The 20020-nt window shown below is 39.5% G+C and overlaps 2 protein-coding genes across 8 annotated transcripts in view; both read right to left on the bottom strand.

Annotated features, from left to right (window-relative positions):
• The window catches only part of grik1a (glutamate receptor, ionotropic, kainate 1a), a 39073-nt gene extending 28161 nt beyond the window's left edge, over window positions 1–10912 (bottom strand). For all 4 annotated transcript variants that reach the window (XM_005928035.3, XM_005928037.3, XM_005928036.2 and 1 more), the window contains exon 1: window positions 9494–10912. In XM_005928035.3, coding sequence (XP_005928097.1) covers window positions 9494–9620 — 127 coding nt within the window. In that variant the 5' untranslated portion in view covers window positions 9621–10912. The remainder of the gene's footprint in view (window positions 1–9493) is intronic.
• A 312-nt stretch (window positions 10913–11224) lies between these two features.
• The window catches only part of tiam1a (TIAM Rac1 associated GEF 1a), a 50921-nt gene continuing 42125 nt past the window's right edge, over window positions 11225–20020 (bottom strand). For all 4 annotated transcript variants that reach the window (XM_014335402.2, XM_042223362.1, XM_014335403.2 and 1 more), the window contains 12 exons: window positions 19326–19550; window positions 18969–19037; window positions 18732–18857; window positions 18350–18458; window positions 18040–18219; window positions 17767–17885; window positions 17557–17665; window positions 15823–15881; window positions 15393–15489; window positions 14470–14557; window positions 13859–14031; window positions 11225–13611 (listed from right to left, as the gene is read on the bottom strand). In XM_014335402.2, the coding sequence (XP_014190888.1) occupies window positions 12980–13611; window positions 13859–14031; window positions 14470–14557; window positions 15393–15489; window positions 15823–15881; window positions 17557–17665; window positions 17767–17885; window positions 18040–18219; window positions 18350–18458; window positions 18732–18857; window positions 18969–19037; window positions 19326–19550 (1986 nt within the window). In that variant the 3' untranslated portion in view covers window positions 11225–12979. The remainder of the gene's footprint in view (window positions 13612–13858; window positions 14032–14469; window positions 14558–15392; window positions 15490–15822; window positions 15882–17556; window positions 17666–17766; window positions 17886–18039; window positions 18220–18349; window positions 18459–18731; window positions 18858–18968; window positions 19038–19325; window positions 19551–20020) is intronic.

Below are 20020 nucleotides of genomic sequence, written 5' to 3'. Positions count from 1 at the left end.
ATGATGAATGGGCTAAATAGTAAAGCACAAATTGACAAGCAAAAAGTTATGAATGAAAACATTATTAACAGTTAACAATGACAGAACAGTTTAAGAGATAAATGTGCCATGTCAAAATATAAGGAGATGATATTAAAGTAGACAAAACATAGACTTCTTTTCCTTAATAGATGGTATAGACAGGTTGAAGTCCTATACTTGTTGTAAAAATCAACAACAAGACAACAACAACAACAACAACACAGCCTTTTCACAATTACACCATCTATTCTCTGCTTTCTGCATTAATGTTGGTCAGATTTTACTTTCTTTTTACGCAAGCTATATCTCTGAGTCATAAAAACGCTGTAAATCCATTATGCGCACAGTTAAAGTTTCACTGCCTTCAGCCTGAGTTTTCTACAAGCAGAGAAGGAAATTGAAATTGCCATGGTCGCATGATACTGATGATGAATATTAAGAGCTTGAGGTAAATAATCGAAAGTTTGTGACCGGCCATAAAAGACATTCTGAACTTATTGCTTCTCACACAGGAAGGATGGTTCGTATAAGTACTTGTTCTTCCACTCTCACTTTTACACTGCAGAGACCCAAAGCTGCATATAACGTCGTAGGAACAATGCTGTTCAGACAGAAATTGCCCTTAAACTCCTCATCAACATCCAATGATCTGGGTGAATTCAAAGGGCGGATGAAATGAAAGTATAATCACTTCCACGGTGTAAAAGGGCAAGAAATAAAAAAGGCTATGGAGTTCCTGAGATGAGTCAAGGCATCGCAGTCAGGAAAAGCAGAAGTAACTGTTAGTCTTTTAGTAGGTTTTTTCACTTTTTCCAATTCAGTTTTATTTATATAGCATCAAATTACAACAACAGTTGTCTCAATGCGTTTTATATTGTAAGGTAAAGACTCTACAATAATACAAAGAAAAGCCCAATGACCTGTAATAATACAAAGATAATCAGGATAATTTTCTGCGACTGCAGATGCAGTTTCTTGATTTAAAACACGTTCTATTATCTATATATTGAATTATTGGCCCGGTCCTAAAACAAAATGAAATTTAAAAAACATTGTAACATTTTTAGGACATTTTATTATTTATTTCTACAAATTTACTGGTTTTCAAATGCAAGTTAATAGGTTTGCATGTCTTAAAATAAACAGTACTGTAACATGTGAATAATATTACCCTGTGGATCAGGGATTTTGTATCACTGATCAATAGGCTGTCACGCTTCACAATACAGCTCACCACATTGTGTGTGGTGTTGGTCAAGGCCAAGCAGATAATGAGCTTAGCTCCAAGGATGGTGTTCAACAACAGCCTGAGATAAAATAAGGAGTGGGCAGATTTCGCTACATCCACAAAATCACATTAAATTATAGCTGAGATGTTGTAAAGATATTTGAATTTTTATGATATTAATGCTGATATGGTGACAGGCAGCATACAGAAGAGAAGCAATACCTTAAATAATTCAATTCAATTCAGCTTTATTTATATGACACCAATCACAACAGCAGTTGTCTGCTGTATGGTTTATATTGTAAGGTAAAGACTCTACAATAATACAGAGAAAAGCCCAATCATCAAAGATTCTTTGAGCAAGCACTTGGCGATAGTGGGAAAGAAAAACTCCCTTTTAAAAGGAATAAACTTTCAGCAGAACCAGGCTCAGAGAGGAGCAGCCATGTGCCACAACCAGTTGGGAGTGATGATAGAGAGACAGGACAAAAGACACACTGTGGAAGAGAGACAGAGATAAATAATAACTAAAGATGACTGTAAATGAAGAGTGGTGTGTAAGAACAAGAAACACTCAGTGCACCAAGCAACTGGATATTCTTGTAAGTTTTTTTAAAAGTGGTCTTGAGCAACACTTCTCCGGGCTTTCTGGATATCTTTTAAAGTTTTGTTTTGGTCATTGGTTAATTTTTCACCAGTTTTCTGTCCATTCCTTGTACCTGACCATTTTCAGAGGATTCTCCCTTCTTTTCTTTTTAAGCCACTTAAGACTGACCTATGAAAGAAACCTAATCTAACCAAAGTGACGAACCAGTGTTGTGTCTGCACATTACAGACATTTTATTGTTCAAGCAACAATTTTACATTTTAACTGGTATATTTATGTTACTAGCAGCCTGTCACAAAATCTTATTAGCAACAACTTTGTTGTCACTCAAACAAACTACCAATGTAGTAAAAACGTACTTACACACAGTATAACACTGTCAGTCATGGACTGGCCTCCATCATCTTGATAGAGAATGGAAAAAGGGCAGCAAACATCCAAAAGAAGAGCTTTGGACTATACATGCATTTCATAACAAATTGCTGCACCTATTTCCCATTTTCCTAGCAAAACATAAAGAAATGAGGGATCGCTCAAGACTTTTACACCATACTGTACACAAAATATCAAAGTTCCGAGCAGCAAAAAGGCAGAAAAGAGTCAAACAACTGAATAATACTCTGGTAAAAACATACAAATTATCAAGCTGTGCTTTATCACTTCAATTTGTACAAATCCTCAAAAAAGAAAGAAGCAAAAAGAAAAAGTTTGGCTTTATGGGATGTAGCTGCGAAAATTTCTGAAAGCATATTATTAATTATTATAATTATGTCATCTCAATCTCAGTGAAATGGACTTTAAAAGTAGAAAAAACTAATTTCTTCACAAGTCGTTATGTTTTTTGGATTTCAAAAACTGTGTTATTGGTGCATTCACTTATAAATGCAACACAAAGGCTTTTCAAATCCAAGTGAACAATGGTATTCACTGGGTCTGCATTGGTTCAATGCCCACTCCAGGATTATAAGAAATGACTTATCTGTAAAACCACGGTTAGCATTCTGTGCATGCTTAATGAATATTAATTTGAGCACAAACACCACAGATTCCCACGCACCCGCATAAAATTCACAGTCACATTTAAACAGGTCAGCTATTGTTTGTTTCCCCCTGCTGCATAATGGGGGTTAAAAAAAATAGCCAAAATCTAATAATCTGATATCAAAAATAAATAAACAAGTAACCAAATTGAATCCTCTACCCAGCAAATCATTAGTATCAGCATAGAATTTCACAATTGGTGGATCCCTAAAATAAATCATTATAAATGACACCAAATCCAATTATAATCAGAGGAAAACAGTAGCACAAACTGTGTGTCTGAGTAGCCACTGATGCTCCAAAAACTCAAGAATAAATCTGATCTTTGTGCCAGACTGCCATGCAGACCTGATCAGCGTCTTCACCAACTCACTGCGGAGAGATAAATATGTTTGTGTCGGTGCATGAAGAACTGTGAATGATCCATCTTCACTTTGCTCTCTAATTACAAACAATTATGTTTTACATCCGTCATGTGTGATTCCTTCTTGGAGAGCAGCTTGAACTCTCCTGTGGCTTATGATTGCTGCACTTACAAAAGTTATATATATATATTTTTAAGCAAGGTGTTTTTCCTTGCAAATGAATTCATGTAACTAAGAGCACTAAAAGCATTCGTTTATAATCCCAATAATGAAGAATAATTTGTCACAGGAATGCGCTTCTGCCTGCCACATAAATGGACGTTAAAGGTTTTCAGGGGACCTACGGGCTCTATAAATGCATTTGAACAGCGGTTGTGTAGATAAAGGTGACCATAAACATAAAATCTAAGTTATTTTTTAATTTATTAAGAGAAAATTTGTGCTTTTCTAAGATGGGTGTTATTCAGCAGTGTTTTAATGATCATTCTGATGCCATAAAAAACGACCAATAATATGATACCAAAAAAATCCCAGATCAGAGACAAAACCCAAGACGTTAACAATGTGTTTTAGTGAACTACCACAAGATTCTCCTTTTTCATCAGAAAGACGTTTGATCTGATGACAATATGAGCTCATTTTCCATTTGCATAAAGATTACTGAGATATTTCAGTACTCTGGCACAATCTGGATACAAACTGTGTGCACAAATGAGGGAAGCTTAGTCTGCTGTGTTGCAGTATATCAAAGTCCCAATTTGTTTTTATGCAACACAGTTCCAAATGATGATCGATTTAACCGATTTTTCATCAGACATGAAGCCATCCAAATAATGTGGCTTCGGTAACCCTTACAAATTAGCAGTCATTATTTTAATGATTTTATTGGTCAGTCACGATTGTTTTTGATGGGTTAGCGCTCTTTTCTTATGCAGAAATCAATTTTCTTTGAAGCCAGTATAGTCATTAAAGCTGTAACAAGCTGTCCCGGGGACTGCCACTAAAATCTAGTGTGGCTATTTTACATGTCAAAAGCCTTTTTGCCACATAAATATGAATACTGGGGGACACAGCAACATCCATTAAGGTGTTTCACCATTTTTACTTTAGTGTAAAAGAAACTATATTTTTCATTTTTTTCTTTTATTGTCTTTTTCAGAGCCTTTCATTAACTCTTGTCTTCTTCTCTACTCTTATTCATGATTATTAAAACGGGTGTTTCAGTCCTAATTTGTTTGCAGAAGTTTGTCTGGCACACACTGTAGTTGAGTCACCGGAGGGCAGTTAGACGTCAAACTGCCACTCAGTACCAGAGGTAGATGAAAGGTGGCGCTTTCTAACACTTCTGAAAGATCACTGAGCTGGATGAGTAAGAGAGTTCATCTTTTTGCTCACCATGACAGAAACTACAGCCATCAGTTACTCTGAAAACAGTCATTGCCACACACTTTGGACAGGCTATGAAGCCACAGGTAAGGGCAAATACATCTGGGAGGATATAAAAGGGGCCTCAGGTGTCGCACTGTCGTTCTGGCTGAGGAAAAATATAGGAAACATTTTGTTCTCAAGAGCAAATCAAGGGAGCTGTGTGACGGGCAAACAAGGCAAACGTGCAATTGGGGAAGTAAAAACTGAGGAGAAAAAGAGAAAATAGGGAGACACGGAGAGAAACAACACCAAGAAATTACTGCAAGGGCACCGAAAGGGCAAGGAGTGAAGTCATGGTGTACTGCGTCAACCGAGCGAGTTTTTTAAAAACATTTTCAATACAAGTGCAAAAACTCTGAGAGGTCAAATGATGTCATGATGTCTGATATTGCTTAGTAACAGAGAGAAATCTCGAAAATCAAAGCAAAGACACTCAACATCCTCTATATTTGACAAATTTAAAATACATAAACGTCTAAGAAGGAGACTTTAGATAAATTATTAGTTGACGTTTGCCATATTTTGGCCCTGGTTTTGAGATATGAAAGCCATATGTTTATAGCTGAAATCATGCCCGACAGAGTCTCTCTGCCAGCATGCTGGACATGTACAGATGCCACTTTATTACTCGCAATCCTGAGTTTTATGAGACTGAAGGATCAATACATACAAATAAATAAGGTCAGTCAGGTAGTTTCATGACTGCAGCTTCTTCTTATGTCTGAAGGACAAAAATACTGGCTACCTACTTGATAACTGTGTTTCTGACAGAGCTCATTTAGCCATAGTCTATCTATCTATCTATAGTATTTATATAACACTTCAAGGCACCAAAGAGAAAACTTTAACCAAGAGCCCCACTCTACGCTGACCCCCTATGAGCAAGCACTTGGGGAAACAGTGGGAAGAAAAAACCCTTTTAACATGAACAAAAACCTCTCGCAAGACCAGTGCCTCTTTCCCCCTTACTCCTCAACCAGCTGCGGCAAAAGGAAAAAAAGGGAAAGATGCAAATTATGGAAGAGAGAAGAAAAAATTTAACGACAGGAGTGAAATGAGAGGCGTAGGCAACTAATGCATATTGCATCGTGGGGTGTGCTCCAGCAACCTAAGGCTATGGTAGCATAATAAGGATGCTTCAGGGTCACTTGATCCAGACATATAAGAATTATCAACAAATAAAGTTTTAAAAGTTTTGAGCGTGTTTGTCTGTACTCCACATGGTAGCTGCTTCCAGAGGAGAAGAGTCTGACAGCTGAAAGCTCTGGCTTCCTTCCTACTTTTGGAAATCCAGTAATCAGTAAGCTTGGCGTCAGTGAGCAAAGTTCTCTGTTGGGATGATATAATACTATGAGGTCTTTATGTTGGAGTCACATTATTTAAAACTTTGTGAGAAGCTTTTGAATGCACTTCTAGATTTAACAATGAAGCCAATGAAGAGAAGCCAATAACGTGCCAAAATGAAGTAATTTGCCCGAGAAGACATTCATTCATTTTCCTAATAGCTTTTCTTAAGTGTTGGAATAAAATCAGGTAATCTATAATATTAATCAGGTCCTCTGTTTATAAATGTAGGTTACAGCTCCTGCTCAGCTTTAGCAAATCGATTTAATAGATGGCAACACCTGGAGCCAAACGTTGCAGTTCTTTGATTTCTCCTTCTTCTTCTCAGTCTCTCTCTCTCTCTCTCTCTCTCTCTCTCTCTCTCTCACACACACACACACACACACACACACACACACACACACACACAAAGACATTGATATTATCTGTATGTAAATGTTTTGGAGTTGTGAATTATTTCTGGGCTTGTGTTGTTTAAGAAGTCTGAACCACCAAAACTAAACACATCGGTCCTGAATTATCATGAATTTTAATGTGTAACCAAGGGCTACACTCCTGATGATAAAACCATGTGCATGTGCAGCTGGACTTCACAACAAACAGGAACCAATGCTGTGCATGCAAAACAAAATTTAAATGTGTGGGCATGAAGATTATTAAAAGATAATAATAATTGGAGCTGACAGGTTGGAATCCACTTGGCTAATGTAAGCTCTGTTTTAGAAATCAACCATTTAGCAACCTGTTATAACACCCAGGTCCCACCCCCAACACTCAGAAATGTCTCATATTTATTTTTTCTTCAATTCTTAAACATGCAACCTCTGCTTTGTAGACTGATGTATAGTTTTGCTGAGCTTGACACAAGAGACAATACTGTCCAATTAATCTGCAGAAGAACCAAAATGCCTCTTTACCAAATGTGGGTTCACTGTACAACTTAAATACATAGTAGATCCAATATACAATTTACAAATGTAATGTGGAAACTTGAAACATCAGGCCACATACAAGATTGGGCTTTTCAGTAGAGACAGTGTGGCTGTTAAAGCAGAACAAAATGGAATATTTATCAGTTCTTTACAGAATCCTTAATCCTTGTCTTAACAGACAACTTAGCAAAGAGCTTATTTTAAATAGTGTCTTTAGGGACTTTGTTTCTAGCAGTCTGTTGCAAAAACGTATTTGTTTCCAAATTCTTCTGTTGAGTTTACAAAAATACCAAAGATAACACAGTTTGACAGGGATAAAATCGTATTTTTCACCGAAAATATGATTCCCTAAGCATTATTACACAAAAACTTGGCAAATCTCTTGGTAGTATCACTAAAAATATTAGGAAACTGAAAAAGTGAGAACAGGAACAGACACTGCAGGGCTAAAATCTATCTATAGTAGATGAACAGTATCTAAAGGTCATGTCCTTAAGAAATAGGAGAAATACTGAGATAAGACATCAGAATCAGAATCGTGTTTATTGGCCAAGTATATGTGCAGACACATACAGGGAATTCGGTTCTGGTAGATGGAGGCTCTCAAGCACTGCAATGTAAATCACACGCACACATAAACACACACACACACACACGTGTCTATATATACACATTACACATACATACACAAAGCTGTGTAAACCAACTATAAATAACTAATCTAAACTTATATACATAAAATACAGAAATGAAGAGGTGGAATGAATACTACAGAATGTACATAAGGTGCAGTTGCAGTCTGGCAGTGGGAGCAGTGTGACAGGTCAACTGTTTAGAAGGGAGATGGCGAGGGGAAAGAAACTGTTCCTGTGTCGGGTGGTCCTGGTCTGCAGGCTTCTGTACCGTCTGCCAGAGGGCAGCAGATCAAAAAGTCTGTGTCCAGGGTGTGAGGGGTCTGTGATGATTTTCCCTGCCCGTTTCCTGGTTCTTGAGAGATGCATCTGACCCTTCAGCTGATCAACAAAACTTCATCGGAAATGATCTCAGTGGAAGGGTGGCTGTCAAGAAGTCTCTCTTAAAGAAGGAAAACAGTCCATAGAAAGTGTGGAGGCACTGTGTGGTTTGGTGCTGCATTTCATCCAGTGGTGTTGGAGATTTTGTCAAAATTGATGGAATTATGAACACAGGAAAGTACCATCACATGGAGGAAGCCAATGATTTTTTTTCCCAGTATGATGATGATCCTAAACACACTGCCAATGCAGTAAAAAAAACATATCTGGGTAAAAAATACTTCTCAAGAAGCCCAAAGAACTATTTCTCAAGACTACTAACAGAAATTACAAAAGAATTTCAAGCATAAAGGTTTTCACACCAAAAATTAGACTTTCAAGCTCATTATAATAGCACAGACTTCTCAAGTACTGTATTTTCAGGTATATTTGCAGATAATTCAATTAATCACTGCATCTAGTTTCCATTTCCCCAGCAAAATACGACTAAATGAAGAGTGGCTGAACACCATGGAACTTTAATATTTATTCTTTAGATGCATAAAATATAAAATAAAATAACTCCTTTAGCCTATTGCTAAACCCAAAGATTCAAATGGGTGGCAGTGACAGCAATCCTAAATGTATTCAGTCAATTAGATCCACATATTCGAGTCTGGCCTGACTCAAAGCCTGAAAGTGATATGCTTGGATAATGAACACAGCCCTCAGTGCTCAGCAAGCTCCTCCTGTCTAATCAAATCTAGGTGTAGCCTTCTGACTCCTCACCTCTACTAAGCTGATGACAGCAGGATTGAGAATAACTGGCGGGCATATTTTAAATGAAAATGTCTCCAACAAGAGTGTGTGAAGCCATGACAACATCCAGAGAAGAATCAATAATCTATTACTTTTACGTGTTTGTGTGAAACCTCGTGCAAACCCACTGTTGGTGAAACAACTGTTCACGAGCTTGTTTCTGTCAGAACTGCAGCATTTGTAATTAAAAACACATTGATCCGCAGCATTTCAAGACTTTCTATATAATTACATTTACCAGCAAGTTGGTGTCTAGTGAAGATGATGAATTAAACAGAGGTGTGAGTTTAAATTAATTTTATTTTAGTCAGAGGGGATATTTATCTTGTATTGATTTCTATGTAAACTATCTTTCTCACATTGCTGTTTATATAGTAATGAAAATGCAAAACACTGAATCTGTGGCAAATCGATCTCCTTAAATACGCGAGTAAAGTTGTCAAAGTATTTTTTGAAGCTGTGGTAATCGTTTCCTTTGTATTGACCCTCAGTGAAGCTTAATCCCAATCATTAATGATAATAGCACAATAACTTTCGATGTGTATAAAGGCTGAAAATTCGGATGCAAAACGGCCATCGCAGACCCAGAGTGTTCTTAAATCTCAAAGGGAAAATGAAACAGGTCACACAAACGCTAGACTTTCGTTCTGACTTTTCAGTCAATTTACAAACGCAGGGAAACGACATCAGCACCGTGCGTAAACTGTTGCGCTTACCGATTCTGAGGACTTGCGTGGAGCTCAGAAAGAGCTGAGCCGCGAAAAGAAAATAGCCAAAAAGTCTCTTTCTTTCTTCCATTATTCTCCCTCTCGTTCTCGAAGTCACGGCAAATGTCGAGACCATGACAGACAGAAGCAGCTTCTAAACGAGCCCGGGCAAACCTGACGCGCCATGCCAGCGCGCAAACCAAGTTTTATTCCCAATTTGATGATCCCATTCTGCATCACTCCATCGCGCAGAAGAAACCAAAGACGACGACAACAATTTCCACGTGTCCAACTTTCACATGCAAAGTCAAATAAAGTCACGTCTTCTTAACATAGCTGGCTGCGGTGGGCTACAGCAAACGCGTCCACGAGAGTCCGTGCGCCTCCGAGGATGCAGATGCCAGAGGGGAGTGAGGGCGCACGAGTCGGGCCAAGCGAGCTTAAATTCAATTAGCTTCCGGTGAGCATTTTCAGAATAGAACTCAAACCTGCCTCGTCGTGGAGGTTTTGCAAAAATACGTAGTAGGCAATGGATGGAGTTTCTTTCTTTCTTTCTTTCTTTCTTTCTTTCTTTCTTTCTTTCTTTTTGCTTGTTTTAAAAATCTGCATTGACCCAAAGTGTGTAGACGATAGTTATGAACGTTCGAATAAAGATTTTGACATTTATTACCATATTTCAATCAACTATTTGGAATCACAATGAATCATGTTTTTTTTCCTAATGGTAATCAGAATTAATTTTGTCAAACTTTCAAAGCTTTTACTCTGAAGGTACTCGCGGTCTGATTCAGCTCGTTTTTGCTAGTTTGGCGCAGTCGCTTTGGATTAAGGAGCATGGCAGATGGATTGGCAGCGGTTCTCCCCACCGGTCCTGATGAGAGGAGAATAATCTTCAGGTTACAGGGCAGAGGCCAGATTATCTCTCACTTCAGGCAAAAACGAGGTTTGTATCTGATTGGATCACTGGATGCCTTCCCATTCAGTCCCATGACTCTCACAAGGCAGCAAAAATAACGAATTGTTGTGTAATGCGTTTCAACATCCCTGAAAGAGAATTGGCTCAATCATAATGACTTCCGGTGGAGAATCGTTTTTATTACCTTGTGGAGGAAACTCATCTGTCCACTACTTGACTGAAAGCTCCATGGGGTTTGCCAACTCTGGGCTACTGCTTAATATTGTGACATTTAAAAACGGGCAAAGACACCAACAACCTGGCATCTCACAATCTTGCAAGTCTCAAGCAAAAACCCATCACATCAGAAATGACATTTGTTTATCAGGATGTTTGCGAGCTCTTTAAAATCTGGGAGCCAAGTGATCTAAGTCAACCAGCCAGCTCAACCTGGAGCCCCGACAAACAGCCTATAGACAAACTTAATTAACTCGGAAAATGACCAGCCTGCGTCTCCAGGAATAGGTCTCGGGCAATGGTCCTGGACAAAAAAAAAAAAAAAAAAAGGGGGGGGGGGGGACCTCGTCTGATATGAATACCGAGCAGTCGTCTCCTTGTAAAGTTTTTTTCTGTGCCACACATGTAGAATACCTGACACTCCAGCAGAAGCACGGGTAAATGTATCCTTGTATCCACAACAAGGATGCATTTTAAACAGATTTGGTGTGTACAGCTTCTTTGTGGGGAAAATTAATTACGACAGATAATGCGACAATAAATTGTGGTTGTTGGCTGCAGAAAATGAGTTGCTTTGACAATGAAGAAATGGAACATTCACACCAAACTACATTTAGAAAAAGATTTATTTTTACATTTAAAAAAAAAAAATCAAAAATGCTCCACACTTTTAAACGTACAAAAGGGATGGGGTCGGGGGTCAAAGGGAATCATTTGCTTCCAAGGACAAGTGATTGTACCTCAGTCTCAAGACCGTACTGACCATTCTGAGCCAGCTGGCTAAAATCTAAGAAACCAGCTTCATCATTAAAAAGACAGAATTAAGAAGAGAGTATATCATTTCCATCCATGTTCCCTTCATTCTGAAACGTAGCTGCTTACACATCCCCCCGACACACACACACACAAACAGTTGGGTATTAAGTGCTTGTTCGAAACATCCATTAAGGTGCGCATGACTATGTTGAGCACAGCAATCAGCAGGTTGTTATTGTTGTGACGACAAAGTGAAACAGCACAGCCTGGTGGACAGGAGTAGTAACGCAGAAGTGGAAATATACATAGAAAATGCCACACGACAAAAGTCAACGCAACAGATGAAAGCTGAGGATGACGTCTGAATCCATTAGAGCAGTTGTGGGCAAATAATTTTCCTCAAGGGGCCACATGAGAAGCTGGAACTATTGATTAATACTGAGCAGAATGGATTTGATCAGTATTCAATTTGTGACCCCTGACGGGAGGTGAATCGCCCAGTCCTGTATTTGAGTGAAGCTGGTCAACTGCATGACTGCCCCCCCCCCCCTTTAAATTATAGTACAGTCACTAACACGGTCCTTTCAAACACAAGAGACAATTCAAGTAAACAGGACTATAGAAATTACTCTGGTATTTATCACAGACATGACGACGACATGGCCTCAGTGGCAAAAAAAGAAGAGTCCAGAATAATAATGGACTTGATGAAATCAATTAGTTACCAAAATAAAAAGACATTTTATTTGAGAAACACAATTAAAGACTCATCATTCACACAAAGGGAAAAATAGAAGCTTGTTTCTGGCAGCAAACACACAAAAGGTAGTTTGTAACACTGGGCATCTGTATGTGATGTAAACATTGAAAAATTACAGTATTTTTTTGAAGGCAGTAATTAAATAAAGAACAAGGTAAGGATATGAGAGGAGACAGTGATATTTTTATACAGCTATACAAGTCAACAGCACTCTATTGTTCTCCTGATTATACACTGTTGTGTAGCTGATATTAAGTTAAATATTTTATTTTTTTTACAAAGCACAATAAAGCTAGTTAGATGTCACCGTCCTTTATGCAGCAGTCGTTAAGCCAAAAGCCCCTGTAGAAAAAAAACGGGAAAAAAAAGTAACACACAGCCCTTGAGTGTTCGAATACAAACGTCAGAAAAATATAAACACCCACATTCCTGTGTTGAAAAATAGACTTTTTGGCCTGAAGGTCACAGTTCAGTGGTGATGTCTCCTCTGTAAAATGTGTGCGTGGTGCAGTAGCTGCCTTTACTTTCTGTGTCTGTGCACACATGCACTTACTGTTTGTTTATCCACATGAAGACACGCTTGCTCATTGACTCGCGTGCACATCCAGTGCTGTGTTCCTCATATGTTTACCTGCACTTCCTTGTTACTTTTCCCCCCATCTGGGTGCTTCAGTACTTCAGGATTGTCAGAACACGGGAGGATGTGGGTGAGGTGGAAGGAGAGGGTTGTGCAGAGATACAGGCAGGATTTGTTGAGGTTCCCCAAATTCTACACTTTTAAAGCTTTTATCTGTCCTCACACCTTTTCTTTGACTCCTACATTATCCTACATAATCTTCATCATCTATCAGAAGACGTCACTGTTGGCAAAGTCGTCCCGCCGCACCCAGATGACATCGTGGTCCTGGTTTGTGGCCCCCTCCACAGCACACTGCTTCAAGGAAGCGGCCTTTAAAGTTGAGGTTGCACTGCTCGGGAGAGAAGCACCGCAGGAAGTAATGGAGTCTACCAAGCTGGAGTCATCCCCATGCTTTGTTCGATCAGCGTCCTCCTCCTGCGTGATCTCACACTCTGCTCCTCCATTCAGGTTGATGTCTTTGCCCTGTAGGTTCAGTCCTTTCATCTGCTCCTCCAGGTTGTCCAGTTTCGTCGACATGGCTCGGACAGACGTGCAGTACTCGTCGTCGTCGCTCAAAATGTCCGTCTCCTTCACCTGCCCGACATCGGTGCCCTCACACTGATTTTCATAGCAGCCCAGGTTGAACTGCTCTTCCACCCAGCGGTCCGTGTCCTCTCCCTGAGGTTTGCAAGGCTGAAGTTGATCAGACAACTCGGATTTGGAGCAAGGGCGAGAAGAACGAGACGAGGGGTCTTCATGAGTGCTATTGTTGTTGTCTCCGTGGAAAACCAGGTCGGTATCAATGGTGATGCGGTTCCTCACCAACCGCCTGCGAGCTAGCGTTCGAGATGGAGCTGAGGCTAAACAGAGAAAGACAGGAAGGCGTCACCAGTCAAGGTCATTACTCTCAACCCAAACTAAACTGAGAAGATTTTAATTAACTGAAATAAACATCAAATTAGACTTCTCCTGTCTTTCCTAACTAATGCCAACATATGATGCATTTATAATAAAAAGTAATATACAGAATTATAATCAATGTGTTACTGCCTAAGCATGTTTGTCTGGATTGCTATTGAAACAGAACATATATTCAAACTCTGTCACCTGCTCTGTTCATGGTGGGCCGCACCCCTTTAAGGGCAGAAAGACGCTTGCCCCCAAATGGGACATACTGCTGGCTGGGGGGAAGACACTCTGTCTTAAGCAGCTGCCGTCGTTGCTTCTCCCTAAGGATGGAGTGAACTGCTTTCAGGAAGTCCTTCTTACTCTCTGGAGAACTGCAGATCAGACAAGAAAACATGAAAGACCATGAAAATATTGTAAGAGAGAGGTAGCTTCAGTTTGATGGGGTTCTAACCCCCCCCCCCCCCAATCTTCATTTTTGTAACTGCTGGGGGTCTGCTAACTGTTTCATGCTCTTATTTTAAAACCAGAGCGCCTAAACTTTGGAACGCTCTTCCTCAGCCTATCAGGTCAGCTGAATCAGTGCCTAGTTTTGAAAGACTGCTAAAAATAATTTCTATAGGTTCTCTTTTCTTCAATCTTTTGCCAATTATCTGTGGCCTTTTGTGTGTATGCAGGAAAAAATGACCATGACTTTGTGAAACATGTATAAATATGTACATTTAATTAAAAAAAAAAGTTTTTTTAAAGTGCTATACAAATAACGTTATTATTCATGTTCATACGTTTTGAATCTGTATGTGCAGTTTTACCTGAAGCACAACTGGAAGCTTCTCTCTGGTCTTCCTTCAGATTCAGACCTCGTGTGGACAATTTCACAGTCCGCCGTGGCCTCTGAGTCTGAGAAAGACCCAGAAGAGAAAAGATGTGAAATACATTTGCAGAAGTATTCAGTTAATTTCCATCATCAATTTCTTTTCCCTTAACAACAGGCCATTAGGCAGATAAACAGCCTTGTTTGGACTGAATCGCCGGAGGGTGATTTAAAGTTCACTTAGGACACAGAGAAGATGTGAGAAAGAAGGCATGCAGATCTACTAATGAGTATTTATCTGTTGTGTCTACAAAAGGTTATTTATTTTCTGCAGGAGAGGAAAGCAGCATCACTGACAGGCCTCCAAAGCATCTTAAGGGTCTGTCACAAAATGCTGATTTATAACCGCGGTTATTTTGGGGAACAGGGTAACATGCAAATGATCTTTTCAATGATTTTGGCATAAAAACTAAAAAAAGAGCAATTTTGCCTTGGATAGTCTGGTAATGGCTTTAGGCACTTTAAGGTTAGGCTAATTAATGCATTAAACAAGTCATAGCCTCTAACACATAGAAAATCCAAAATCCTTTCATGATTTTTTCTCGTTTCTTCATGAAAACACTTTTATTAATGTAAATTTTGAGCTTATCGCTACTCTTCCTAAAAAAAATAATAATAAAAAAAAAATGTTGATATGTTGTTGTCCAACACATTCATACATTATAGACTAATGGTCAAATAATACATTTTTATTGCACAGGTCTTCTATTTGAAGATATGCTATAACTAAATCCATGTGTTTCTGGTGTAATTAGTCCATTCATGTTTATGTAAAACTCCAAATCAGTCCTCAAAATGCTAACAGTACCTAAGGGAAAATATTAAAAATTGCTGCATGTTAGTATATTTAAATATACTCACTTGGGAGGGTTCGGACTTGCAGAGAATCGGTTGCAATCATGTGACGGAAGCGGATGGGATCTTTTTCATCGCCCCCAGACCCGCGATGAGATGCACCCTGAAAGATAGAGACTGGTCAGAGATTTAATGCATAACCGCTGCAGTGCATCAACATGACAGCAGAGAGCATCAGAGTGCAGGAAGAGAGAGGGTTCATTGAACAGACACAAGTATCTACCGTACTATACTGTACTATGGGGAGCGTGCACACACGCAGTTACTGCAGCTGCTAATAACTGCCCTCACACAACCATGAAACATTAGCCTAATTATTTCTGTCCCCCATGCAATGTAAAAAGAGAACACGCTAAAAGCACTTCAGAGGATGTACACCCTCCATCACTGTGTCTTAAAATGCAATTAAAATTAAAAGTCCAAAAAAGGTACTTACAATTTTTTTCCTGTGCTTAGAGCAGTCCTTGTAGACAAATACAACTGCTGTTTTGAACACTGCATGCGGGCAGAGAGAGAGAGGGGGAGAAAAGAAGTGAGAGAATTGATTAACAGGGTCTGCATTCGTTCTTTGCGCAACAAGCAACTTCTACTCACTGCCGCCTTGCCCAAGAAAGCACATATAATAAGCAGATGTAATATTTATTGTCAAAAGTGTCTCAGCTGAGTGCATTTTAAAACACATCCCAGGCACTTCTGAGTAGGTGTGTGAGAACTGCATATCACACCATTAATAATCACTTCACCCAAAAAGTGAAAAACAATGTAAAGATCCCAGTTTGCATGACTGGGTCCATTTGCCCATTAACTGAAATAGCACCGAGCAGTACCAAAGCCTGACAGTAAAGCCTCACACGAAACAGTAAAGTATTCATAAATGCAGAGCAAGTGCTCTTTCATAAAAATGTAACTGCATGCAGCTCCTCTGATAAGTTTAGAAATGTTCATGATGAACAAGAATGTCATGGCAACACTGGTTTATTTTCTGGGATGATATTTTTACATCTTTGACATAAAAAAAGGTGCAAAAGTTGTGGTTTATTACATACATGACAGCTTCTGCTTGGTCACATATTTGAAACAACTTGTTTTGGCAGCATAAATAGTTTCCTGGGAAATACCCAACTTTCACAGACAGACCACATATTTGCCATCATTTGTGGAGACTGTTCTAAAATGTTTATCCTAGCCCCGTTCATCCATCAGTGCAGGTGTTCATTGAGTTGAATGCATCACCTTTATCTCTCCAACATACCTCCAGTCTCTTTATCTCATCTGACCTCAAATTTATACTGGGTTCAGTGCAGTTAGCTGCAAACTCAGGTTCCTCTTACGGATCCTGACCATCAGAACCAAGTTCTTCTGCGCTGAGGGTTGTAGATTATTCCGAGACATATTCTTGAGTTGTGTTAATCTTCAGTCATATCTACACTGAGTTTCTGAGACTTTCCCGTTGCACTGTGTGCCAATTGAGCCAATGAGAGTTGTCAAATTAACTCTTTGAGGGTTGCGATAGAGAAGCTACTAGCTGTGAACTGTGAGGACTAAAGGGGAGTTAAGAACAAGGACATTAAGTAAAGTTAAGTAGCTTTCAGCACCACTGAATTAATAATCTAAGTTTACGTCATTTCAATTTAAAACAGGACGGCACATTACTTAGCATTAGTACTTGGATCCATTATGTAAATGTGACAGCAATTTTTCACCTGCAGTCCCTCATGTGGGTGTTGATTTCTATTAATTGTGCTTGTTCTACAATCATTCTGCCCCATGAAAAAAAAACCCTGTTAAAATTATGAAAAATAGAATATAATAATGACATTCATGTCCATTATGCAAACTTCCAGCTTCAGCTGCATCTATGGCAGAGTGCACTAGAATTAGCAATGCTTGGTCTACACAGGTTTTTAATCTATCCTGTGCATAAAGACACAAACTGTATATTGACCTTTTTTGATTATTCATAAAGAAAAGCTGAGGCTGAAAATGAAACCTATGATAACTCAAAATGTAGACAGTTGATCAGCTTAGGTTTGTAATCACATTAAACATCAGTACAACAAATCCCCACTTTATGGAGACTCTGTCATATTGTAGGTATATCTCTGTGTTATGTAAGGAGGTATTCCCGGCAGCCTGAATTTCAGGTGGTAAAACCTACATAAAACCGTACCAAAAGCAGCTAAATCCGGGTCCTTTTTGCTCTTGGCCAAAGAGGTTTGAGGGTTTATCCATGCCACTGTAGAATGTAGTAAAAGATCCCCCATCGAGAGGTCAGCCACCTGTGATGCATAAAGTAAAAAAAAAAAACATGTTAACAAAAAAGCAAATAAGTCACAGGATCATTCACTGGGCTTAAGGCTGATACATTAATGTGTTCTACCTCTTTTTTATCAGCAGTCTGCTCGTTGATCAGCTGGTCAAAAACAGCGCCGTACTCCTCATGAAGCTTTTGCATCTCATTGATGTGACTTGCAACTTTGTTCATGGCCTTAATTGCAACTACATGGGGCAAATATTTATAGTTAAAACCCCAAATCATTGATTCACCAACACCATATCCTGAATATACAAAGTTCTATGTAGCAGGCGAGTAGATGATGATGCACCATTTTCACCACAGTTTTAAATGCTCAATGAAAAAAAGGATACTTACCATCCAGGTGGTAGTGTTCCTCACTGTCCGGGTCAGTGAGAGAATAGAGCTCCCTTAGCAGAAGTGGATACTTCAGCACTCTTTGGATTGGTTTGATCAGGTAAGACTCGAGAGTGGATGAATGTTGCTGTCTGGGATTTTTCTCAGCCAGGAAGGCCTTGAATTCTGGATCGGTCTTTGCTGGAGGAGCGGAAATTTAAACACCGATTTATTTTGTGTAAGGCACAAGGTAACGCAAAGACTTGCTTTTAAAAATAGTAAGGGGTGACTGCATGCTTGGCATGAGGCAAGAATCTGTTAATGTTTTTACCTTTAGCGAGGACCTTTGGGACTTTGGTGTGACTGGCGCAGAAGGCGCTGTAAATCTTAAAGCGATCAGCATAATACAGGAATGACCCACCCAACGAGAACAGCACCTTCTGCAAAAACAGACGAGCATAACATACAATCATAAGATTATATGATCGCGTTTAAATGATGGCAACGCACATTATGTGGAAATTCCAATTTTGAGAAGCTGCTAAATAAGAAAGAGTCTCAACTTTTTCTTTTTTTTTTTGACTAACATAAGCTCTTTATTATGCGTTATACAAACAGCAGTACCAAGGGGGAGTGTTCCCTAAATGAGACAAAATAATTAGAGGATTTGAAGCCAAATGAAGCAGTTGGGTCTAAAATCAACATTCCTTCACCTTAAATTGCTCCACCCTTTCCAGCCTCTCCTGGTCTGGCATCAGCCTGATTCCATCTTCCAGCGTGCGTAGGAACTCCACCTGGAATTCCACCATCTCTCCGAGGTTACCAAACAAAACGTCCAGCTGCAACACACATCACTGTCAGCACTACTTTCGAGCAAAAATCGTGTATAGGTTATGGTATCTAAGCAGTTTATTTCAATTCTTGGATAATAAATATCAAGTGAAGAGTACCTCATCCTGAGTCAGGAAGCTCTTTTCCTGCAAAGGTTTCAAGTAGCGCTCTATTAGGCAGTTCAGATCCTGAATGAGACAGATATAAACAAGATCAGCCTGTCATCAGATGCTCGAGGAGGAATGAGGAATGTCTTGTGTCTGTTGATTTGAAGGCTATTTAATGAATCATTTGCAAAGATTTTAAAGAATGGATAGAAGTCAACCGCTTGCGGGTTTCAACATAACTCACACTGACACAAAAGTATTTCAGCAACGATGACACAGGAACACACTTGGCAAAACATTTGTGAGTCTGAGACCGTAGCTGCATTCTTGCGGCACGCTCAAAGAACACTTCAGAGACCCTGTACTCACTTTGACATAAGTCTTCTCCGTCTCCACCAATTCATTGATGACCTTGCGCAGTTTGTCAGCGTGGGAGAGCTGTTTCTGTGTGGCCGCGGCTGCTGTGGGTGGTAAAACCGACACAGGGCTCGGAGAAAGGGATGACGAAGACGATGAGGAGGACGACGACATCGGGCACTCGGGGGGATTGATGTCATGAAGGCCGCGGCAGAAAACAGTGACCTGCTCTGTGCTCTGCTCAGAAAGAAAAGGAAGCAGAGCATGCAGAATTTTTAAGGGACCGCTTTAAAAACCACTCACAAAAATTTATAAAATAACTAAATGACTATAATATGTAGGTTTATTTTGAGACGTACGCATTCATCATTAACAAGACATTAAACGCATTCCTACAGTCTGCTATGTATCAAAGACACCAAACATGAAGTCTAAGGAGCTTGGAAAGAAAAGAGTCTGGACTTTTTTAAAATGCTTGAAGACGCCTCACCTCTCATCCGAGAAGCTTCTTCAGTTCTAGGGTCAAATGAGGGTCCTCTTTTGAGGAAGAGAAAGAAGCCATCTATGTCCTCTGTGAACGACCATCTTTGAACAGAGGCGGTGGCTTGCGACACGAACTGTCTGCCATCCATTTCTGAGATCCCTTCCCAGACGCCTTAACGCCCACTCACATCCTGGGCCATCTGACCTCAGGAAATGATAGGGTG

This window comes from Haplochromis burtoni, unplaced genomic scaffold, assembly GCF_018398535.1.
Source record: "Haplochromis burtoni strain Fernald_Lab_line unplaced genomic scaffold, NCSU_Asbu1 Contig_109, whole genome shotgun sequence".
NCBI classification, from domain to species: Eukaryota; Metazoa; Chordata; class Actinopteri; order Cichliformes; family Cichlidae; genus Haplochromis; species Haplochromis burtoni.
The sequence above is the reverse complement of the archived record's forward strand: the minus strand, read 5'-3'. Positions and strand labels throughout refer to the sequence as shown.